Source organism: Indicator indicator, chromosome 10 (assembly GCF_027791375.1).
Source record: "Indicator indicator isolate 239-I01 chromosome 10, UM_Iind_1.1, whole genome shotgun sequence".
Taxonomy (NCBI): Eukaryota; Metazoa; Chordata; class Aves; order Piciformes; family Indicatoridae; genus Indicator; species Indicator indicator.
In genome coordinates, this window is record NC_072019.1 from 280,285 (window position 1) to 305,434 (window position 25,150).

A 25,150-nucleotide genomic window follows, 5' to 3' on the forward strand; every position below is an offset into this window, starting at 1 on the left:
AGTTTGTAATTCCCCTCACTGACCAACCATCTATGCCACATCTCCTGAGCTTTTCTATGAGGATGTTATGGGAGACAGTATTAAACGCTTTACTGAAGTCAAGATACATGACATCCACTGCTCTGCCCTCATCTACCCACTTGGTCATAACTTCATAGAAGGCAATCAGATTAGTTAGGATCTAGTTCAGAGGAATTGCTGGCTTCTTTCCCAGACAAGATTTTCCAAATCCAAAATGACCTTTCAAGATCCTAACTAATAGGAGCTAAATAGAGATTTCCTCTTCATCAGGTCCTTTCTCAGATTGATCCTTTTACTGACAGCATGTCCCCACAGCACAAACCAGTGAAAGGCCAGCCCTTCCACTTGTGATAGTAAACACCCCTTTGGAAGAGGAGCAATCTTATAGCATGGTGAATTTGTTATACATGCCAGAAACTATTACCCTTGTGTCTGATGCATTAATTATATAAAGGCACAGGGAGGACTAGTGAAATAACTCCCTTTTTTTCCTTCTTATTAATGTTTTTAATCCAGGCGTTTAAGCTCATCACTGATACAATGGGATGCCTGCTCAGCCACCCCTCATTCTTGAGGGAAAAGAGAGATGGGCAATGGGAAAGCTCATGGTGGCTGGGTGCCACAATGTGGGGACTGCTGTGCAGGTAGGAACTCCATGAAGTTAGCTTAGTGCAGCAGGTTTGTTAGCTTCCACTTAAGGGCCAGCTTGGTTGCTCATCACAGCACTCCCCAAGAAGTGGGGAGTCTGGTAGTTCGTCATTGTATGCTGTGCCTGTCCTCTCCTTCAGACAAGGAGGAGAGATTAAGGGCTGCCCAGGTCTGAGCTGGAGGATTGTGAAGTTCTGCTCTGGTGTTTGCTGCATGAATGCAAGCTGCAGCTTCAGCTCCCTATAACCCCCCCTCAATTAAAGCTGGACAGCTGTGCTGCAAAATAGCTAGGAGAGAGATCCTGTATTGGTGTTCCTTTGTGAAGGCCTGAAATGGAGAAGGGTAGTAGACTACTTTCAAGAAAGGCACCAGTGACCATTTCTTGACAGGATCAAGTATTTCAAATAAGAGGAGTAGATGAGGAAACTGAGCTGCTTCAGTCTGGAGAAAAGGAAGCTGTGAAGAGACCTCCTTCTTCATTCTCTACAGCTACCTGAAAGGAGGCTGTAGCAAAATGGGAATCAGTCTCTTAGCCTTAGCAACAGGTGATAGGAAGAAAGGAAATGGCCTCGAGTTGCACCAAGGGAGGTTTAAATTGGATATTAGAAAGGTTTTACTGGAAGGGTGCTCAAACACTGGAACAGACTCCCCAGGGAGGTGGTTGAACCCTATCCCTGCAGTTGTTTAAAAGACACAGAGATGTGCTGAGGGATGTGGTTTTAGCATCATAATTGGTAGAGTCAGGTAATGATTGAATTATTATTATTATTATTATCTTAAAGGTCTTTTCCAACCAACATGATTCTATGATAAATACAGAGTTGTTAAGTCTTGAAGTTCTGTTCCTGAAGAACTTTGGGCAGGAGGAGGGTGCAGAAACAAATATCAGTTCTTGTAAGAGAACAACACAAGAATGTTGTAAGTGTAATGTGAACAACTGATTCAGCATTAGCATCAGGTTTAATCTCGTGTCTGAATTCAGAAGAAACACCAGAGATCAAACATGCCTCTTGAATATTTTGTTTTAATAATATATTGGGAGAAAAGGTACCAGAAGATTGCTGGGGGCTGTGTGGGGAGTGTGGAGAAATTTTAAGTGTCAGGAGTACACTTAATTTCCTAGAAAGGATATTACAAATGCAACACAGAAAAAGATAAGAACTCAAACCTGAAATATCCATGTAGGAGTTGACTGTAGAAGACTGGGGGGAGTAGTGCATAGGGAAGGAATATGGTCTTCTCATCTGCAACTTATTAGGTATTCTTTTACCATGCTTTCCATTAAAATCTTAAAATGTTTAAGCATGCATTTTTTTTCTGCGAAAGCAGCTCCTTTTTCATTTTATAGGCGGTTTAGAATTAGGTTTTTCTACAGCTGTACCCATGAGCACACAACACTAAGTGGTCTGTGTAGAAATCAATTGCTTTGTTTTTCTTCAAACGTTTGCAATACTGTGCAAGTATCTCATGGGTAGGTACTAGACCTGGATCACTCATGTGCATACAAACACAGAGCAGTACAGTGTCGGTCTGAAAATCTAGTTCAGAGGCAGAAATGCCAACCTTCTTGCCTGCTGTTCCCAAGCTGTAATTCAAAGCTGTCCCTCCTCAGCTTATGATTTTAAAGTAGTTCACTATTTTGCCTCATTAATGCCTAACACTCATCGAAGCCTAATGCTAATGGCAGAAGCATTTCCTGGAGATCTATATTGCTATCAGTGTGCAGTAGTTACTCTTGAGAGTAACTTTTCCAGTGCGCCCTGGACTTCAGCTGGGACTCTGGTTTCTTTGAACTTGTGGTCCCCACAGTAAGCATAGGCAGACTTGTTTGGTGTCATGATGCCCCAGTTGGAAACTGGTGTGCTAAAAAGCATTAGGAGTTGGTGGTTCGTTCAGTTCCCTGTGACATAACTGACAGTGCCATTAGGCCAAAGTTTGGGCTCAAGCTTGCCTCTCAGAATCTGAACATCATATATTTGAATTGTCCTGCATGAATTTTGCTTCTGTTCCTCAGGATACGAAATGGGGAGTAAAGTTTGTCCTGAATGAAGCTGTTGTACATATATATGAAAATATATATATTTTAATATATAAAATATATATATATATGTATTATATATATATAAAATATATATGTAAATAAGAATCACCTTTGGTAACTAGAAGAAGCTGAAATAACGTAACCCCCTCTTGTCTTTGAAGCAAAGGAATTCTATTCCATTTATAAAGCAGTAAGCTAACATAATTTCTAAGGTTTTTTTCTTCTCTTGCTGTGATGGAGCCTACGGAGTTCCAAAACCAGAGAATGGTTTCTGCCTCTAGCTGAAAATGAAGTTCATTAGCTTGAAAGTGGTGGCTGAGACCTTGCTGAGGGGGAAGGGGACTCCTGTTGTATTTTCTGCATCCCTTGTGCCATCTGGGACTTGAGCAGTATTTATTTTTAGTCTATTTAAACACTGCAGAAGGAAGGGGCAGTTGTAATATGGCATATTTACATCATGCTGTCAGATCCTGGCAGCTTACTTGCCTGTCAGAGAACAGAACTAGTCCATTAAGGATGTGAGTGCTACTTACATGCAGGAGTGGTGAAACATCGTCTCAAGGGTGGGAAGGCCTCCCCAGGCTAGCAAGTAGGTTTGTTTTCCTAAGGTGCATTATGGGGAATTTTTTTTTTCATATGTCATAGAGCCAGGAATGGACCTTGCTACCCTCCTGCTTTTCACTTCTCTGCTCTGTATAGAAAAAAGAGAGGCAAAGCCTCTACAGGAGATCGGCATGTGCTGGTTTTTCCCCTCATGTCATGCTGAAGTTCTCAGCCCCATTATAAAAATAAAAATCTATAAATAAAAAAGAACAAATGCTGAGGGGTACAAACTGGACCCACAGTTATGTGCATGTCATCACTTGTAGAAGTGTGCCTAGCCCCATTCCTCCCAGGCTTCATACATTCCCTGTTTCTAATGCTGTCAGCCTCTCAGTTTGGGGAACAGCCTTGAGTGGAGTTTTTTGTGCCCTGCCATAACATAGTATTAAATTAGCTATAGCTGAAATGATCTTGGGCTTATCTGAAAATTCCACCCTCCCTATCCCCCCACCTTGTTTAAAAAAAAAAAAAAAAGAAAAGAAAAGAAAAAGCAAGCTGATAAGGGGTTTGCCATGCTTTAATGTCACAGTATTACCTTTCTCCTGGAATTAAGCAGTATTTAGGTCTCTTCTCTCGTGTGTGCCATGCCGTCTCTGTTAGCTTCAAGCATAGGCACCCTATGATTTCCCTTTCTTGGAAACTGCTCTGTCTCAGCATGTGGGTAGAAGGCCATGTAAACAAATACCAACCACTTCTTAGCCTCCAGTAGGCATTTCCTTTTTCCTGGTGGCTACAGAAGAAACGCTTTCTCACAGTTTGGCATCAAACGTTTATAAAACTTTCCTGCTTGTGGAATTTTTGTTTAGACAATCAGATTCTTGGTGCAGTTTTTTCATCAGTTTCCATTTATACTCCTCTGTGGTTGCTTGGTTTGTCAGTAAATAGTGTCTGTCCAAGCAAACACTTCATTAGAATCTTCTGAAGTTTCTGGTACTTGAATAGTGAATCACTATAAGATTATTCTGTAATAGTGAAAGCTAAGTTTGAAAGAATAAGAATGAATCTCATGTATTTTTCTTTCTTCGTTCTGCAGTGTGCCCAGGTGGCCAAGAAGGCCAATGGCATCCTGGCCTGCATCAAGAATAGTGTGGCCAGCAGGAGCAGAGAAGTCATTCTGCCCTGTGCTCAGCACTGGTTAGGCAGCACCTTGAGTACTGTGTCCAGTTCTGGGCTCCTCAGTTTGAGAAGGACATTGAGATACTTGAACATGTCCAGAGAAGGGCAATGAGGATGGTGAGGGGCCTCGAACACAAGCCCTACAAGGAGAGGCTGAAGAAGCTGGGGGTGATTAGCCTGGAGAAGAGGAGGCTCAGGGCAGACCTTATTGCTGTCTACAACTACCTGAAGGGAGGTTGTAGCCAGGAAGGGTTTGGTCTCTTCTCCCAGGCAAGCAGCACCAGAACAAGAGGACACAGTCTCAAGCTGCGCCAGGGGAAGTTTAGGCTGGAGGTGAGGAGAAAGTTCTTCACAGAGAGAGTGGTTGGCTATTGGAATGTGCTGCCCAGGGAAGTGGTGGAGTCACTGTCCCTGGAGGTGTTCAAGAGGGGATTGGACGTGGCACTTGGTGACATGGTTTAGTAGTCATGAGGTCTTGGGTGACAGGTTGGACTTTGATGATCCTTGAGGTCTTTTCCAACTTTATTGATTCTGTGATAGAATAAATAACGTGGATATTTCTGCTCAAAAGATTTTTTGCCTTGTTTGGTATAACCTGCCTTAAATGTTTGAAATAGAAAACAAAGTACCTTATCTGACCATGCAGACCAGCTTTCACCTGAAAAATGAAAAAAAATCTGCTTTTAATACAAAGTTTAATATATGTTCTCCTGAGTTCATACACTAAGATATTTTTCCAGTGTGTGTCACTTTGTCACAGCAGCAAAGTTAACACATTGTTACCTTCTAAATGCTGCTGAAATTATTTAGGACGTATGTTTACGATATTGAAAGAGATCATATCAATAAAAATCAGTATTAGGGGACAGTGTACTTCTCATTTTTATACATCAATATCTGATCTAGAAGTTTTTTAGTTTCTACTATTTGTTTCTTTTAAAGTTGTGAATATAATTTGCGTAGTTTTTATTTCTCTCAGTGGTAATACTGAATGGGGGGGGGCAGCAAACACTCCCTTCAGGGAGAACCCCAGCCCCGGAGGGTATGTATGCCCTGGAAGCAGAACAGAGATACGAACTGTTACGAATACTCATAGACTGGCAAAGATCTGGACTCCTTCATTGGAGTTGTTAGGTGAGAGAGTGAAGAATATCTGTAAGTGTGACCTCTGATGGGTAATAATTTCTAGCACAGCTAAGCTAGAGACACTTTGAAAATCCATCAGGTTCTTTTTGTGTTAATACTCACACACTGCATTTGATAACTTTTGTGTTCAACACAACAAGACAGCAGAAGCCATGCTTTTCCAGAAGGGCCTTTGAAATATCTTTCCTCTTCTGAGGCCTCTTACAAAGCTCTCTAGGAAAGTGAGCCATTGTTGGACACATCACTGTGTTTTTATAGCTTCACTCTTAAATACATTCTCATCCAGTTTGCTTTTGCAATCTGCTGAAGCTTAGCCAAGTTGAATTGCGTCTGCCCTTGCAGTACACACATCTCACTAGCCAGGACTTCATCCAGTTCTGTGCAGTGGAAGTTACTTTTGTGTATTTCTTCTAGGAAACATGTATTGAGAAAAAGGTTTGGTTTGTTACTTTTGCCCTGCTTCATGGCAGCCAGTGGACTATTATCACAGGCATATTTCGTCCTTGACTCAACCACCGTAAGTTCACAGTTCTCCAGCAAGTGCAAGGGGTGCTAGACTTCACAGCTAGGTCTGATTATGGCTAGGCAGACACTAGTGAGTCTTGCTTCTTGTGGGCAGATAAGGGACTGTAGAGGAATCCTGAACTTTCCAGCTTCGGTGATTTATTGAACTTCTGTGAAGTCATTTGGTATCCAGCGTCACAAGAACTCCATTTGATATCTGCTGCACAAATTCCAGGGCATAAAACCCCTCCCCACTCCACTGCTGCCAAGGTGATGGACCCAACCTTAACAGCACTCTAATGGCCTTTGGAAGCTGTTAAACTCTGCACTGGCTTAGTTACCTTGTCAGCAATTTTATTGTGATGTGAAAAACCAGAAGGGGTACAAGGATATTGTCCCTCTCGTCTTTGGGCTGTTTCTACTTAGCATCAAGGGTATTTGCAGAACAAAATGGAGAAGTTTGCCATGGTTTATCCATCAGTACAAGGATTCAAGGAAGTCTAACACAAGGGAAACAGATAATAATCTTAGGGCTCTTTTTGCTTTAGCATTAACACTACCTTAGAAGTGTTACCAGTCCTTAATTTGGAGTGACATGCAGCAAAAAGCCTAGAAAAGGTGATATTGTAGTGATTGTGCTGTGAATAAGGATGTGCTGTAAATGAGAGTTGTGAAGAAAATGCAAAAGAAGTTGCCTAGAATAAGAGCAAATCTGTAATTCCTCCTGTCTGCAGAAACAAGCTGTTAGAGCCTGGGTTTGTTTGTATAAGGTATGTATAAACTCTCAGTGCTGGTGTTATTTCAATTGATCAGTGTGATTTTTGTATTTTCCACTGGAGGAATGAAAACTTATCCCTGGGATCATCAGATGCACCCTTACTTAGTAATGGTAATTTAGTTTGAGATTAATTTTCTGTCCCAGTTTGCAGCAGCTGCTATGCAGACATGGTAAAAGTGTTCTGTATCGATGAGACACTTAGTGTCTGTTTTATTTTGTTATAAGTCTGACCTTTCTCAAGATTCAGAGGAGTGAAGATAATAAATGTAGATGCTTAGGTGTTTGAGATGGAATTCTTTTAATTAGGAAATGTTTTAAAAGGGTCAGTGAAAACTGGAATTGAGGCCTCATTTCTGTTGCAGGTCTGTCTGTGAGAGATAAGCAGACATTTCAACTTTGGGTATTCTCTTATGATCACAAACTGAAGGCACTGCCAAATAATGAGAGTTTGCTGAGATCCAGCTTCTTTGAGACTTCTCACATGGTGTTGTTTTAATCTATTTTTTCCAATTATTTTTTCTCCTAGGAAAAAGAGAAGAAATACATGCTTCCTTTGGACAACTTGAAAGTGCGTGATGTTGAAAAGAGCTTCATGTCTAGCAAACACATCTTTGCCTTGTTTAACACGGAACAGAGGTAAGGAAAGATGCTGCTCTACAGATCCTGCAGTAAACCTGGTTCTAAGCTGGCCATTTGAATAACTGGGAGTGCAGTTCTGGTGTTTACACTGTGTTGAGTGAACAGAGACCTTGATACTCTTGATTTATCTGCTGCTTTGTTGCTGCGTAACCACGGGATGAAAGATTACTGTCCTCCTAGGCACTCTATGATCAGTCAGCTACTTCTTCTGTATGGCTGAATTATCATCTCATGATCCAATTTTTGTTTTCTTTGGCACTCACCTAGGCTTACCAAAACATTCATGACTCCTGTACCTTGTGACTAGATTCAACTGCTGTAAATCACAAAATTGTCATTGCATTTCACTTTCTCCAGTGGAATATCTTGCCTGGCTGTAATCTTAGGAGTCTTTCCGTTGTTTGGGTTTAAAGACTGCTGAATGCAGAACAAATTAGATTCCTTTGCGTCACTCATTAGTAGAACCTTTGCTTTGTAGCATTTGTCTCATGCTTGTGCTTTCAGAAATTGTATTTCAGCAGATAAAGTGCTTAAAGGTTCCTCTTCAGGAAAATAAGTTAATTGTAGTGGTGTCAGGGATCTACCCAGGTGCCCTTGTTGTCTTCATTTCTTCTGCTGGGTCCCTTCACACCTGCACCCCCCCTTGCATCACCAAAGCTTGGCAATACATTCTGATGAAGGCTGGATGTGGCTCCCTGCAGGGCCAGCTGCTGTTGCTTCTGAACTGGCTAGAAATAGTTCTTTCAGAAGCAAAGACTGCCCCTCCCTTCTGCAAAGCAAAAGCCAAAGCACAGGATTTCTGGGTTGTCAAGTTTCTACTGGTCCCAGAAACATGAGGACGCAATGTGAGTCCCGCTCTGAACGACCCCATGAAGGCTTTGCCTGCATCTGCTGACATCTCAGCTAGCCTACATGTGGATATTGTTTGCCAGGAGATGCCCTTTGGAAGTATGTCACACACATACTTGCTGGGAATAAGAGTTCAGACACTTGGCTGCTTGCATTGACAGCAAAACCTTTTGACTATCTTTTCATGTTTTTAAAAACATGAATTATCTTCAGACACTGGATGGAAATCAGTGTGGTTCTGATTGCTCTGCTGTGGATGTGCGAAATGTGCCAACATTGCATCATACATCGGTCAAGAGAGATAACTTTGTCCTGGCAGCTGGATGTCAGCTGTCCATATGAACCTCCTTCTGTGAAAAACGTGTTAATTTGAGCTCATTGTTACTGACTTTCAGTATGTTCATCACCTTAAGTACTAACCACTGAGCTTCTGTGCAAATCCAAGAGAATCCTGCATTCCCATGGGCAAGTTTGGGATTTCTTTGGGTGCACATCCACATTTTCACTGGGTCTTCACACAGAGGGGACAGCACAGATTTCAAAATCAGATGTCTGAAATGTTTGCCGTGTCTGTAGTAACCCTGCCCATGTGCGCTGGGAGTAGACCCTGCAGCATTTGCAAGCTGCTCTAAAAACATCTTTATGTCTTCATGGGCATGTTAGGACGTGACAGGACAGTGATAAGATGACAAAATAACTTTACCTTGGGAGAGACTGTTTATGGAGACAGACTTCCAAATTTAAAGGAGGAAGAAGTCATTCTTGAGGCAATGTTTATTAGGTTCTGATTACAAAGGCAATGACTCTGTTACCGTAAAACAGCTGATTTTTGATATTCATAAAACCAGTCTCTGGCACAAACTGGTGAAAACCAAACTAGTAGCACTTTCCATAGTATCACTGTATCCATAGGTTGTGTCAGCAGAAGCAGAGATATTGGGGCTTGAGTAGGTGACCTGGCCCTCAGCTGTGGACTGTGATCCCTGTCCCCAAATTCTAAGGGAAACTGAAAGAGGGAATCAGCAAAGATCTATTGCAATAGAAAATCTTGCTAGTTTACTTTATGTTAACCCATTCATTTCTAGTGTTTGAATTGGGGGTGCATGTGAATATGGTTTGCTTTTCAAAATTGGTGTGAAAATTAACTTAATTTCTGGTTAGGGTTTTTTGTTGTTGGTTGGTTGGGAATTTGTATTTTTGTTTGGTTGGTTGGGTGGGATTTTGTATTTGGGTGGTGGGGGGTTTTTGTTCTGTTGTTTGTGGTTGTTTTTTTTCAGGGGGTGGGAGTTTTAATTACAAACACCTTAGCAACTGAGGAAAAAAACCTATCTTTCTTGTTCTGAGTTTGCCCACTGAGGGTTCTGGTTATGGAACCGCTTTGCTGCTTAAGATGTAGATCATTAAAGAACAAAGGCACAATCATCTGTTCTGGCTCCCACCATAACATGCAGATTATTCTGTATCTTTTTTTTTTTTTCCACTTTCTATAATCTGGAGCATTTTTTTGTCATTGGCAGTGCAAACTTTCTTAATGTTCAATTAAAGTGTTTTAATTTTCAAGCAAAATCCCTTTAGGAGAAGAATTTTAATAAGCTTGTTCTCCTTTTCCTTCCCAGCCCCTCGCTGCATAGGTATTTGCTACAGCCATATGGTTCTGATACTCTACATTTCAATAGTTTCCTGGATTATGCACTGCATTTTTTCCATTTATGAAAACCTTTCCAGTTCTGAAATATAGTTACCAGGAAAACGCTCGTTTCACTGCATGGAAGGAAAAACCATCTTGAGTTAGCTGAGGCTGGGGGATAAATGCAGAAGGAAACTAACAGTATCTGTCAGTTTGATTTACTGCAGAAGTCAACAGTTCTCTGACAGGAATCAAATGTGACTTGGTAATGTATAGTAAATGGAGACTGTGACGATTGATTTCACAGTGAAGATAAATTCTCATGAAATGAACATAATTGCATGTTTATGAAAAGGCTGCATTGTGAAATAATCAAATTCTTTTCCTGTTACTTTCTAATTAAAATTAAAGGAAAAAAAACACCAAACACCACCACCACTAACAACAAAAAGCCCCCAAAAACCTGCCAACAACAAAACCCCCAAAACCACCTAGGAAGAAAAAAAAAAGAAGGAAAAGTCTTGGTGTGAAACAGATATAGCGTTGCTTAAAGAATGAGAGGGTGAGTTTTCTTTTTCAGCAAACTAGGTGATTCATCTAAAGTTTTTTCCTGGGCTCATCTGCTTAATGGAATTCTGCAGTTTCCTTACTTTCAACAGTACTAGGTATTAACCCAAAACAGATTACAGTGAGTGCTCTTTGACTCCTGGAACATTTTTGACCATGCCCATCTACATGAGTCTGTCTTTAAGCAACTAAAGTTGAGCTATAGGATCAAGCAGGATGTGTCTAAAGTTCAGGCTGTCAGGGAAGTGAATGCTATTTTGTGCTGACCATCCTTTTCTTCTCTGCAGTAGACTTCTGGTAAGTCTTTTAGACTGGCAGAGAGATCAGATATATTCAAAGTGTTTGAAAATAGTTCTACCATAGGAAAAAGTCTAATGTTTGCAGAGCTGCTGTAGAACACAATGTGAAGTTCTGTAGATGTAGCCACTGCTTGACTTCCTTAGGTAGAGCTAAGAAAGGTGGAGAGAGGGTTTTGTCAGCTCCTGTGCTTACCTACACTAGATCAATCTGTGATGTCCTCATTGATGAATGGGTAAGACTCTTGGGGGGAGTTAAAAACCAAACCAAACAAATTCTGCCCATCCCAGAAAGTTTACCTTCCTTCTAGGGTTTCATTCCCAACACTTCACCTATTCCACATGCATTTCCTGCAAAAATCATTTGCTAATTGGTGCTTCTTTTTCTTCTAGGTAGGTACTGTAGCCTGGGGCAGGAATCGTAATGTTGACTGTGCCTGCCTGTAGAAACTATGCAGCAGTCTCTCTGTCTCTCCACAGTGGAGAAAACCAAGCAGTCACTATTTGTCTTGACCTTGCCCCGTGGGCAACAGGATCCATCTTGCACTGTTTTACTACATACGTCCTGTGTGGTTCTGAAGTAATCCTTTGCCTTTGCAGTAAAGTAGTTGCACTTGCCTGATTTAATAGTCTGTAAATGATAGTACTGTATTATAACTCTAAGCATTACTCTTCTTCTAAGTAAAGGAGAAATTATGAGTAAAAACTCTCTTCTTTAGCTTCAAGCAGACAAAAAGCTTCCTTTCTATCTCTTCTCCAGATCCAGAGAGATTAATTCTTTCTCTTCCGTGGGATAAGTAGTTCTTACTAGGTAAAGATTTTGGGGGCCATAAAATGGTAGTAGGCTGAAGTGTTGAGTTAGTGAATTTTCAGACCTTTCTTACCAATACTGGGAGTAGCAGCTGTACAAGGAGTTACCTGATGGAGAGTCCTGTATCAGCAGTCTTTTGCAGGAAGCTCTGTTCTTTTTCAGGCTATTCCTTTGCTTAGAGCCAAAGAAATAGAACCAGTGTGTGAAATGCTCGTTTCCTTGCAGAGGAAGATCCCACCAGGTCTCCCTGTCTTCTACTTTCTTGCCCAACCAGGATCCAAATGAGACTGAGTAATGGTGCTGCTTTCCTCATTGCTACAGTTCTGTATGACAGGGGGATGTGAGCACAGAACTGCTCCTGTTTGCCTTCACAAGAATCCTCAGGTTCCCGACAGTAAAATACCCCTCAGTAATCATGAAGCATTATGACAGAATTTGCCATCCCTGCATGAGAGCTTTCTGTCTGAGGCAGGCTCACTGTAGAAACAGATCCTTAATCTGAGAAACAGATGAATGTCAAGAGGAGAGCAACGAAAAGGAATTTTTTAGGGCACACAATAGGACTGGAAATAGAACTGCCAGATGATAAATTTTAGCTACTGGCTCCAGAATACACTCTGACTGTCAGGAATCATATTGCACAAGAAACCGTCTTGTCTAGCAGGACCCAGAAAAGTAACTTATGTCTGCTAAGCGAAAGCATTTCTTTTGTGTACATGCTGTTGGCTGAGTCTTGCTGTAGAAGGGGATGGAGCACAAGTCTTCCCTGGGACTCCAAATGCACTAGAGCTCGAAGTACTGAATTCCTTCACATGGATAACAACTGGTTAACTGCTATCCATATATAAGGGAAATTGGGCAAGAGCCAAAACAAAGGGAACTAGTGAAAGGAGACCGGTCGGGTCAGAGGAGGTGTTGGATGGAAGCCAGGCTAGAGGAGTAAGCCTAAGATGAGATGTATGTTTAGTTACTGTTTGTGAATTACTCAGAAAGCTAAGCCCCAGGAAGAGCTGGACTGTAAGCTATTCAGAGCCCTCTCTGTTAGAAATGGAAGAATCAGAATCTATTTAATTAACCGCCCCCCCCCCCCCCCAAATTTAATCCAGAAAAAATCTGCAAATGTTTGTATACAAACTTCTAAGAAGCTGGTGAGTACAATATTTAAGAATAGGAAAAATATCCAAACCCAAGGAACAAATGGCCTTTATCCCCCAGATCTGTTCCATTAAGTTAAAAAAAAAGGTGAAGAAGAAAGAAAAAAGTGTTGTTTTTTTTTTTTTAAATATTTCCTTTTTAGCTTTATTGCCAAGGATTCTTTCTATTGTAAATAAAAAATAGTATGGTGGGTAAGTGGTTCAGGTATTGAAGATTAAAACTGCTTCTCAGGGGAAGAAAAGAGCAGTGCCAAACCCATCCCATCAGTATGATAATTGCACCTAAGTGATGGTGTAGGATCTGAAACATTACTGACACCTACCCAAGGCAGGGGCTAAGTCACGGCTGGAAAACTTGGCTCAGCCTGCAGGGCAGCTTCACTGTGCCAGGCCTGGGTCCCATTGTCCCCTCCAGAGAAGCAGAGGACTGGAGCAGGAAGCTGTGCTCCCTCTGTGTGTGATGAAGGACTGACGACTGTCAGCAGATTTTGCGTCTGTGTGGCCCCAAGGCAGGTTCCAAACAGGCTTCCATCCCTCACCACAAAAACGATCAAACTTTCTTCTCCTGGGAGTTATGGAATATTTTAGTGCCAGTTACTGTTGCTGCTGCAGATTTTGGCCTATGTGATGTTAGTTTTGGCTGCATTTCTGTTCTGGATCACATGTAGAACTCTAGATACTTCATTGTCCAGGCTTGGCTATATACTGATCAGCATCTCTCCTGTTCACTTTCACCTTAGAATTGTGGGGGTTTGTGGGTGGGAACTTTAAAGATCCTTCTACTTCTGGGAGGTTGCTTACGTGAGCTAGGTGGTAAAATCCTGAAGTGCAGTTATTTCATGACAGTGTCTCCGAGGTTGTCACTTTGGCTTTTCTAAATATTAAGGAAAAAATCTTCACAGACACCTGTAATTAATTTTAATTAACATTCCCATTGGGCTGATATGAAATGGCGCGCCATGATAGAAAACGTTAGTCACTGCTGCTAACTCAGAGCAGATGGTAATTTTCCTTTCTTTAAAATATATGATTTGCAGAGCTTCTAGGAAAGCTTTCTCGTATGGAAACCAGGACATGTATTGAAAGCAGCCATTGTGGCATTACAGGTGTCTGTGATGGGAGACAAAGACTGAGGCTGAATAAGCAAAGGGTCTTTGTCCGCTGAAATGTTCTAGATCCAAGTCAGTCAAAAAGTTGTCTCTGCATAGAGTTAATATGTGGCTATGCACAGACATTGCCTGGGTTTGTAGCATGTCTACAGTGCTTGCCCTTAAAATCTTCCCAGGTTTGCTGGAGATATTTAACCTTAGGTAGTATTAAGAAAGTGCAGGAGATACTATAACTCTTGAGGTGCAGCAGCTGAGTGTGCTCAGACAGCAAGCAGTTCTGATGTGCAGGACCTACTGGTGTTGCCTTCCCTGTAGCTGGCAACTAGAAAGCACACAACTGAAAATCACCAAGAAAGAGCTATTTGCCTATTGCTCCTGGGTTCTGTATTTCTGGTGCTTTATACACAATCAAACCTTCTCTATGCAACGTTGACAGCCCAGGCTTCAGGACCTAGGGGGACAGGAATCTCAGTAAGGTATAAGCTGGGCTCAGTCTCCAAACCTACTTGACACTTCCCCTTTTTTCCCTTTTGTACACTTCCAAATTCCTTACTCCATTCCTGCATTTTCATGTTAGGGTTCTTCTGTGATGGGAGGGGTTAAAGAAATACAGTGTAAAGGTCATTTCTGCATTAGAAAGCTCATGGTAGGTTCTGAAATATATGAGGGAAAGGAATCTGGCATGCTGGAAACAAAGGTGATAATAATAATGTGAAGAAGGTGTTAGATAAGCAGAGTTACAGCTGAGTGTCTTGAGGGAGGAACTATTTCAGAACTGGAAATGCTGCTTTTAGTCCAATTGCCTTTTTGTCCCCATAAACAATTATGTTGGGGTTTTTGGCTTTCTTGTTGTTATTGAGGTTTGAGTTTATTTGATTTTTCCCTGTGGAATGCAGTTCTTGAGGTTTATTTACCTGGAGTATAATTAAATCTGCACATGAGAAATGCTAACCTTTTGTGTTATGTTAATTTTCAGTCATGCCATTGCAGATACATTTTCATGTACTGTTCAGGCTATTAAATTATGATGATGATGAGTCTCAGAGAGAAAGCAACAGAGGTAGATGTGGTACATGCATGCAGCTTGCACATGGCTTCCCTGCTTTGTGTTCACATTTTAGAAATGATAAATACTCACTTTGCTCTGCTCTGGTGAGACCTCACCCCAAGTACTGTGTGCAGGTCTGGAGTCCTCAATGTAGGAAGGACAGATTCTCTCTCTGATGGAGAGATCCCAGAGGAGGGCCATAAAAATTATCAGGATTGGAGCAGCTCTGCTACTGTGATGGTTTGAAACTGTCTTTTTAATTTTCCTTTGCAAAGTTCAAACAGAGAAAGCGAAAGAGTGTAAATAAGTCGCTATTGGGTGTAAGGAATCAAAATACTGATTGTTCTAAACACTTCCATTGGATAGATAGAAATGTTTAAGAACTATTACCCAAAACAAAGTGGGCACTCTGCACATTCTGCGTTCTGCAGTGGGGGCAGTTGCTGGGCTGTCTGGCTGCTGTTTCTTCTTCTCTTCTGGTGGAATATAACACACACTGACTTTGACGAGCTAAGTTAACAATTTCTCTGCTTTAACTAACTCTGCTTTCTGTCCAGAGGGGTCTGGGGGGGAAGCTCCTGGGAGAGAGGCCCCTTTGGGAAGGGTCCCCTTTGGGGGGAAGCAAAGGGAGATCGGTTGTGCTTTTCTGTTGACTGTATATATTTGTAAATGTTGTGAACAGTGTCTATTTGTACATATTTATTGCATTTCATCGTAGATTGTAGATTCTGCCTGTAAATACAGCTTTCATTTGCTTCCAGACTGGGCTAGCCTGGTTATTGTCGGTGGGGGGGGGGGAAATTGCAGCTCACACTGACATAGCTAGGGGAGCTGGGGGTGTTCAGCCTGGAGAAGAGGAGGCTCTGGGGAGACCTAATAGCAAAGGATATAGAGAGAGACTGTTTGCAAAGGCCTGCAGTGACAGAACCAGGGGCAAGGGCTTCAAACTAGAGAAGGGCAGGTTTAGGTTGGATGTTAGGAATAAGTTCTTTACCATGAGGGTCGTGGAACCCTGGACCAGGCTGCCCAGGGAGGTGGTTGGGGCCCCTTCCCTGGAGATATTCAAGGTGAGGCTGGACAGGGCTCTGGGCAGCCTGATCTAGTGGAGGATTCCCCTGCTGACTTTGGAGCTTTGGAGATCGCTTCCAACCCAGAGCATTCTGTGATTCTATGATTCAAGGGAAATACTGCACACAAGTTGTACCTCTAGGCATGTTCCCATTTACTGTGTCTGTTTTATTTCTGCAGTCCCTTAGATTTAAAGATGCCTGAATATCAGCAAGATCTGTATTGCAGAGAGTTCACCTTTTTGCTTCTTGGTATCCTGTATTATATCATTCTCATTGATGCATAACATCCCACTTAGATGTTACAGAGATGACAATGAAAACATGACTTCACTGTATCCCATATGGAGCAAGTAGGTGAGGATCGACTGGTAACTGTTTCTGTGCTGATACCTTCATCAAGAAAAGTGGGAGAGAGAACAACCCAGAAAATATGACTTTTTTTCAAGAAGGCTTTTATAGCTTTCCATGAGATGCCAGTGGATTCCTAATGAGTAAAACATGCTAATGTGTTGGAGTAACATGCCACTGGTAACAGGAAAAGGACACCCTCTTTTCAGAAGTCATTTTGGCTTTTTTCTTTTCTTTTAAAAAATTCCTGTGCCTATGAGCTTCTCTGGAAGAAAGAATGGCAAAGGAAGTTTGGAAGCAAGGGAGCTAATTTGGGAGACAAGCATCCATTTTCCCGCCCTCCTGTAAGCTTCCCACAAATTCTGGCTCAGTGTGTGTGTCCTTCAGTTCCTCACTTATGCTGAAATGTGTCTCTGGTGATGGTGATGGGGTAGCTACACCAGAAGAGTAGAGCTCTCAGATACTGCAGGTAGGAGGGGCCTGGCAGAGCTGTAGACATCAGCTGCTTGGCCATAAGGTGTCCCTAGACCTATGCAAAGTCTTGACAGGGAGAGAGGAACATGGGACTGTGGGAGGTGGTGGCAGCCTCATCCCTCAAGGATTTTAAGGCCAGGCTGGATATGGTGAGCAACCTGCTGTAGTGTGAGGTGTCCCTGCCCATGGCAGGGGGATTGGAACTGGATGCTCCTTGAGGTCCCTTCTAGCCCTGGCAATTCTGTGATGCCGTGACCGCTAGCTCCCATGTGCTCAAAGCGATGGGCTGAGATCCCTTTTTCAACAGCTATGCTTGATGCAGCAAGTCACAAAATGCCAAAAGGTTTAGTATATAACATGATAGTCCTGAAAAAACATTTTCACAAGCTGGTGTCATGTTGGTTTACTCTTGTAGATAAGTCTTTCTGGAACTTCCCTAACGTAATGTTTCACAGTCTTTATTTGCTCTGTTGTTATTTTTAGTCATCTTTCCTGAGAGTACCCATTGCAGCTTCCTAGTTCTTCAGAGTTATAGCTGCTTACTTAACTTAGCCAAAAATCTTATCTCACTAAAAGTTTCTTCTAACAATAAATTAAAGCTTCCCCCCCGCCCCCCCCCCACCCCCCCCCATTTAATTTCACTTCTCTTTATATTTTTGAGTTCTTTGTTTTGTTTAGTAAATGTTGACTTGGAGTTCCAAAATATTCCAAACTGAATAAAGTTCCAATGGTTTGTCACCACTTTCAGAGAATGGCATCAGAAGACCTTGTCCAGGCTATTATTTGTCTTAAGGTAGGATCAGTACGTTTGGAGTCAGGGGAAAAAAAGGTTTAATTTTGCATTTCTTATCAATTAAAAAAAAAAAAAAAGTAAAACTCTGTAGAGCTTTTAATCATTCATACTGTCAATGGTTTAGCCTAGCCTGTGAGACCTGACCCTTCAGTATCTCTTTGTCCCTTTGTGGGCTGGCCTGGGAAGGAAGCACAGGTGTGCTGGTTGCCCTGAGCATCACTGAAGCATGTTCTGGTGGCATCTTCAATCTGAATGCTTGCAAGGAGCAGTGAGAGCCAGGCTCTGAGCACACCTGCCTGGCTGCTTAGAGGTAGCCACTAAAATTGGTGAGAATTGCATCACCAATGAAAGGAAATCTGGGTATGTCCTTTATTCTTTGCAGTTTTGAATGCAGTCCATAAGCCTGCTAGCAATACCTGATTTGCCTCTGTTCAGAGGTGGCTTTGCTGATTGTCATGCTGTGATTTGACAGCTGGTAATTTAATGATTAGGTGTCATGTCTGCTTCATGCTCAGGCATGAATACTTACTGTTCAGGTACAATTCCCCTACCTGGTTTTTATCTGTTTCCTGAGACTGTCCCTAAAAAGCAAGTCTAGGAGCTGTCTAGCGGCATCGTCAGTAAGGGAGAAGTGCTTCCGGAATGGGAATTCCATCAGTTTGGTTGCACTCCAGCAGCGTGATGGTGAAATCCCACCCAATCCCTGCGTGCCAAAGAAAGTTGTCTAGGCAGTGATAATAATAGCTTTGTTTCCTGGGTCAATATTGCTTTCAGTTTGATTTTCTCAGAACAAAGGGCAGAAATGACCTCTGTAGGTGCACAATGAAACCAAAGAATCCATCCTCCTTGCTGTCTTTGACAGTTAAGTGATCTCCATCAATCTCTCTCTCCACTCCCACTCCCTCTTCTCCACAGCTTGCTAAGGAAAGAAAACAGTCTTATTGTGATGGAAGATTGATCCTTGTGTAGCTGTTAAGATCTAGCAAAATGTGGTTTCCTAACCTTTGTCAGCTAAGCTTGTGGACTTTCCCCTGAAAGAGCTGTTAGCTGACACCTTTATAGCTGTCTGGTCTGTACATAGAATTTGAATTCAGAAACTGATGGCTAAACCATGAAGGCAAAAATCTATTCTGTTTATTGGAGAGCTTACAAGTGCCACCTTCCTACAGACATATTTTTCCTCCTTTCTCTCTTCTCCCATGAAGTGATTCCCTGTGTCTGTCTATGTGAATTACCTGTGAGAGGTGTAATTTAAACATGTCCCAGTATTCTTGCTATGACAGCAGGCAGCAGAGGTGTGTTTTGCTTGTTTAAAATACCTGATTAGCATTGTTTGCTTTCCCCTGAGGATGCCTGAAAGCTACGAAGGGTATCAAATTCAACAAAAGGACTTGGCATGAGAAAAAGCTGCATCATTTATTCTTTTGCTATTTATTGGTTCCTGTAGCAATCAGTCACAAGACAGGAGGTTTTCTTGGCGTGTCTTAATGTGTTTGTCCTCTGCACCATAACAGCCTTTATTTTCTTAAAAGTCCTCCAGTTTGGCAAAAGCTGGACAACTTGATTTAATGTCATTTCATGGTGCTTTCAGATGGTTATTCTTTCCAGAGTGGTGCTGTAGTATTCTAAGATATATTTAAGTACTCCATGTAATTATGAAACAAGCACCTCTCCCATAAAATCTCTTGTCCAAAACAATCACCAAGTAATTTGTGATCCCGGAGGATTTTAAACTTAAAATGTTGTGTGCATGCTAGAGTGCAGCCAAATGCTACTTTTACAGTGTGGTGCTCTTTGTTCTAGGAATGTTTACAAGGATTACCGTTTCCTCGAGCTCGCCTGCGACTCTCAAGAGGAGGTGGATAGCTGGAAGGCATCTCTGCTGCGAGCTGGTGTCTATCCTGACAAATCTGCAGTAAGTTGAACAGCTCAGTGCTGCTCCAGTAGCTGCTCCCCGTGAGTCAGAACAAACCCTCAGGTCCTCTGGGAACAGGCTAGTCTCTGCAGATAGCTCAAGAAATGGTGGCCTTGCCCTTCTGCTCTGCTGCTTTTGAAATACTCATGATAAAATATTTTAGGATCAATTAGCATATCAAGACTCAATATTAAAAAACCCCCTCAAACTAAATCAAACCAAATCAAACAGGCAAAACCAGACAAACAAACAGCACCCCCCCACCCCACCAAAATCCCTCACTGAAACCAACCAACCAAAACCCACCACCACCACCAAACACAAAACAATCCAAACCTTCCAAAGCATTTTTCACTGGATCTGTGTAGTAAAACTATTGAGCAACTTGGGATTTCATGAGCTTCATTGTTTCTGTCACCATCTTGTAGGGTAAGGATGTGCTTTAAAGAGTTTATTGCCTGAAGCTCTGCATGGCAGAAGTGACAGAAGCATTCCAGGCAACAATGTATATTTATTTTATTGATCTGCTGCGTGGGTTTTGTGTATGAAACACATGCTAAACCTTTCCAAAGGCAATTTCACTCATCTAATCATCATGCAGAGCAAATTCAACAGGAAACAGTAAAAGAAGCCTCTATTAATTTAGCAGAAAGGACAGAAGCTGAGAACCTGAATATGCCAAACTACCTTTTCATATTTTTTGGACTTAGTTATTTTGGTATTTAATCTCAAGTAAAGGTTTGAGGAGCTGTGTCCATAGAGAAGACTTGAGGAGTCTCTATGTTATATGGATGTTTCTTTTGAAAATTTCTGTAATGCATGCTTCACCTTTCCTTAAGTCTGCTGATCCACTAGATTCCTTCAGCAGATCTCTTTGGAGAGGTGATGCTTGGATCTTATGGAATTGGCTGCTCTTCCTGCCTGTTTTCTACGGGAAGGGTTGAGTCAAGCTGTCTTCTATCTTTCCATCTTTCCCTTCCTTGTATTTCCCTTACATTTGTGACACCTCCATGGCTTCCAGTCTAATTCTGTCTGCATTTCCTCTGGCTGCTATTTAAGCAAACAACCATTACCTTCCACTCACCATACTGAATTTCAAGGCTACCGTCAGAAGATAAATCAGAGAGTCCTTGAACTTCTGCATTCCCCAATTCCCTAATGAACAGTAATGATGTTAATCATGTTTTAAGAATGCTTAAAATACTAATTAAGCAGAAGACCTATCAGATGTCTAAGACTTTGTTTTTAAATAATAAAAGATTAAAAAAATCGGTGCCTCTTCAGTATGTTGCCTGCCCAGGTAGATCAGTTCCTACCTAAAGCCATCAGAAGGCATTTTGCAAGGGTAAGTTACAAGAGGTTACCTAATTAATTACTAGGAACAAAATACTGTGTTGTTGGTTTCTTTTCCTGCTCAGGTTTTAATAATGAAAGTCTGTTGCTGCCTCTGGTTTAACCTTGTATTCTGTGACATGTTTATCATATTTGTGTATCTGTTACTTTATCTTCAAATAAGACAGACTAGTTGGATTTCTAAACTTCTGTCTTTCTGTTCCCCCCCCCCCAAAGTATTTTGTATTCAAAATATGTTTATTAAGAATTGTTTTTGTTTAAAGTTGGTCTGTCAAAGGAGTCTTAGATACAAGATAAGAGACTTCCTTGAAAGGGAGAAGGGATTAAAAATTCAGTTCTCCTTTGAGCTGGAATTCTCTTTACATTGCAAAAAGAGTGGATATTATTGTTCCCAACCCCTGCAGTTTGGCATTCACCCCGTAGTCTATCAAGCTGTTCAGGAAAGATGCTTGATGCCACTCTAGTCTTGCAAAGCACTTCATTCTTACAGGACTGGAATTCCAAATGTGGACTGCAAGTCTGGTATTAAAGTACTGAATTTTGCAGAGCAAAAGCTCCAGGGCCCAGGGTACCCTGAAAGCTCTAGTGGAACTCAAATAAAAATCAGCAGAGTTTCTTTAAAATCCTGTTCCTTCTCTGCAGTTTCATACCTTCTTTACAATATGTGATAGTTTTAGAACATCTCCCCCAGCCTTTTATTTTCCTTCAAAGATAGAGAGACAATGTTTCAGTGTAAGAGACTGCCAGGAAATGGCCGCAACTTGCGTTTACTTCAGTGCTTCCCCACAGCTTTGCAACCCTGCAGTCAAAAAGGCAAAGAGGAACCCTAGTCCCTTCCAGACAGACCTTCTTGCTCTTTTTCATGTGCAAGTCACAGCTGGTAACTTTGAGTGTCCAAGGTTTTGGCACCAGGATTAGGAAAATTACCGCTTAGACATGAAAAATAGACGAGTAGTGCTGTAAAGCTGGAGTAGTGCAGTGGTGAGGCTGCCTGCCGTCTGTAACTGCCAGAGCAGTGTGAGCAGCCTGCAGTTTGGAACCCAAGCTGTGTGCTTTCAGCAACAGTTCTGCTGCCCACGTACAAGGACACTGATGTAAAACCCAACGCAGTTGCCCTTAGCTGTGTTCCTTCTGCAGCGGCAGGAAAAACTCACTGAATTGAAGAGATTTCTTCTGAATTCTCACCAGGGGCAAATCTCTCAACTAAGAAATATCAGTTTTGCTGATGCTTTTTTTTTAGTAGTGCTGCTTAAAATTGTGTGAGCAGAGTAATAATGGAGCTCAGTGCTTACTGTTGCTAATGTGAAGTCTGTATTACTAATTTAATCCTGTTAGCTAAGTCCAAGGTTGCAGATCCTTAATTTTTCTTTTTTTATCCTAAATGAATCTTATTAATTTATTAAAAATTAAAGACCAGCTATCAGTCCATTCCTCCCTTTCCTTACTTTGTTTTGCCTGCCTTCCCTGCCCTTCCACACCTGGGGATGCACACTCATGTTCATACGTTTTGCTCTCTTGTTAACTATCTTTAATCACCCCTCAGTGTTGCTCCACGAGCCCCACACTTCTACAGTTTGCCAAATCACCTCCTTCCCCCAGGAGATCTGCCTTTGTCAAGATGTGGGGTTTGACAGCTACCCAGATAGCAATGAATCAGTGTTTTTATTTTTCCAATGCATATGCAAGTCACTTTGCTTGATACAAATCACACTGTGGCCAGTTCACTTTGGAACAGGATATCCATTTGCCAGCTGACTTTCCTGCTGGCTTTCTGGACTGATGCATCCAAAAGCCTCCTTTTTTAAAAATGACTACAACTTTGTGACTAACTTTTCCAGCCTGTATTTCTCAACTGTAGGCTGGTGTTTACTTTGGCTGACTTCCCACTGTATAATATGCACTGTTCATGCCAGCTCATGGCAAAACTCACAATTAAGAAAAAAAAAAAGAACAGCACAGATGTTTGCCATAACTTGCTTTGCACACTTTACCTTGCTAGCACCATCCATTCCTTTTCCTCTCTCCCCTAATGCCATCTCCTCCTTCTCTTTATTATTAATCTAAAAGTTCAATATTTGCTTTTTAAAAAGCATTGAATCATGTAACTTTCCATGCATTGGCACATTGTGGGGAGTGGCTGTCCTGCAAGGGTGAGCAGACATGTTCAGTGGCTTGCTTTGCATACTGCAACTTACGAGTGCACCAAAATCCCTCTGGCTTCCATCCCAACCCTCAATTATTTCAGGCCTCATTTTCTTCTGCCATGTGTTAGTGTCCACTGACTTCCCAGGAGCTGCTCCTGATTTACAGAAAGGAAGCAAAAGTGGAATGGGAATGTTTGTATAGAGAGGAAATTTTGAAAAGCAGTGAGAATTTACAGCTTTGCCTAACATTTTAAATCCTTTGTGAGTGTTGTGTGCTCCCCTGGAAGCTGTCTAACTACAGGATTCAGTGAATGTTCTTTGAGTCAGTTCCTCATTTGGTCTGAGCTGTTTCCAGAGCTGTATGACTTAGACTGAATGCATGCAAAATTAATGTATCTAATGTTTCTTCTTTTTCCCCCCTCTTTCCTCCCTGCTGCAAAGGGGAACAACAGAGTAAGTTGCCTTTTACAAAATCCTTTCGTATCCTGTCTCAAGGGTTTTGTCAGGAAAGTTGGTTTGGCTTTTAGTTCACACAGCTATTGCCTGCATCCTCTGAACAGCAAACCCTATTAAAATCTAGGTGCAAAAGCATCTTCTAGAAAACTATTACTGGCCCTTTCCTTTAATTTCAGGGAAGGAGATGTGTTAAGTGTTGCTGAGTGTTATTTCTTTAAGGCGGTTCAGCAAGAATGATTCTATAAAACGATATTGGGACCCAAGATTATGAAGGTATAATAATAAAGGCCTTCTGAGGAAGGGTTATTACAGTCTGATGAAACTCATTACAGCTGGATTTTTTGACCATACATCAAAGCTTGTATTAATGGGTAGTTATAAAAACCCAGCACTAAAGTCTTAAATAACAGATTTGCTGGCGTTGTTGGCTAAGCTGAACTAGATCAGTGTACTGGCTTTGAAGGTGCCTTAAAATGGATGGAGGAGGGTGGGGTCAACATTTGACTTGGCTTCTAGACCCCTGATGTGTTCCAGCTGGACAGCAGCAGAAGGGTGTGGGGTGTAGAGCGAGAGAACTGAAATATGCATGGTTGGGGTTTTTTTTGAAAGTAAGCAGCACATAAAAAGAGTTTTGCTGATGTTGTTCTGATAAACTAACAATCAAACAGTTCCCAGGGTTAGAACTTTTTGATGCCATTTTTACTGAGCTTAAGAATGGAAATTGCACATCCCACACTTTGGAGTATGATGCAGAGAGAGTTTGTCATACCATGGAAAGAAGTTATACAGCTTTTGTGCTGCCTTCCTTCCCCCCTTCTTCCTGTTTTGGTATATTAACCCGTAAGAAGATATATCTGGAGCATCAAGACACCTCAGAGACAGTGTTGAAAGTAACCCCTGAATAACTGCCTGGAGCATCTCATTGTGAGCTTGAAGCATTTCTTGGGTATTTGGGAAAGAGTCACATAGGTTTTAAACATCCTGAAGGTTGTGGAATTTTGTCTGCTTTCAATTTTTGTATTTTTAAGACTTTGGGACCACTTCCATCTCCATGTGGTGCTCAGAAGCACTGAAAAATCTTCCATTTTGTTGGCTTGCATGAGAAAAGGGTCTCTTAGTGTTGGGCAGGGTGGTGTTAAAAGAAGTGGTGTGTTGATGGCATGGAAAGAGGGACTTTACACAGGAGGCAGAGTGAAATGTAAATGTTGACTGTGTACACTAAAACGTCAAGGTAGTGTTGAGAACATTGCTTTATGATATGCTGACTTAAGGCTTTGCTGCTGCGGCGGGTGGTGAGCTGATCTCCAGAGGAGAGACATTAGACTGTAGATGCTCTGTCAAGGGAAGTGGGCACAGATGGGGCACCAAAGAGCTCTTGGGGCTGGCAGAAACAGTCTGGAAGGCAGGAGTTGCATGGATCAGCTCTGTTCTCTGGAGACTGAGCTGTGAGGCATGCCAGGGAGGACACAACTGGTGGTACCTGACATAGAGTTAGTTGCTTCCATAAGTAAGCGCAGGGGAGACCTGTGATGTGTGAGGCCTGGGGGAGCTGTTAGCTCTTCTTTTACTCTGAGCAAAGGGCAATTCTTCCTGTAGGTTCAAAAATGTTTTCCCTCTGGCCTGGGCTGTCAGCCAGAAGG

The 25,150-nt window shown here is 41.9% G+C and overlaps 1 protein-coding gene across 1 annotated transcript in view; it reads left to right on the forward strand.

Annotated features, from left to right (window-relative positions):
* The window catches only part of DNM3 (dynamin 3), a 169,533-nt gene that overhangs the window by 104,765 nt on the left and 39,618 nt on the right, over nucleotides 1-25,150 (forward strand). Inside the window, exons 16-18 of the mRNA XM_054384182.1 lie at nucleotides 7,384-7,493; nucleotides 19,446-19,557; nucleotides 23,496-23,507. Of these exons, the coding sequence (XP_054240157.1) occupies nucleotides 7,384-7,493; nucleotides 19,446-19,557; nucleotides 23,496-23,507 (234 nt within the window). The remainder of the gene's footprint in view (nucleotides 1-7,383; nucleotides 7,494-19,445; nucleotides 19,558-23,495; nucleotides 23,508-25,150) is intronic.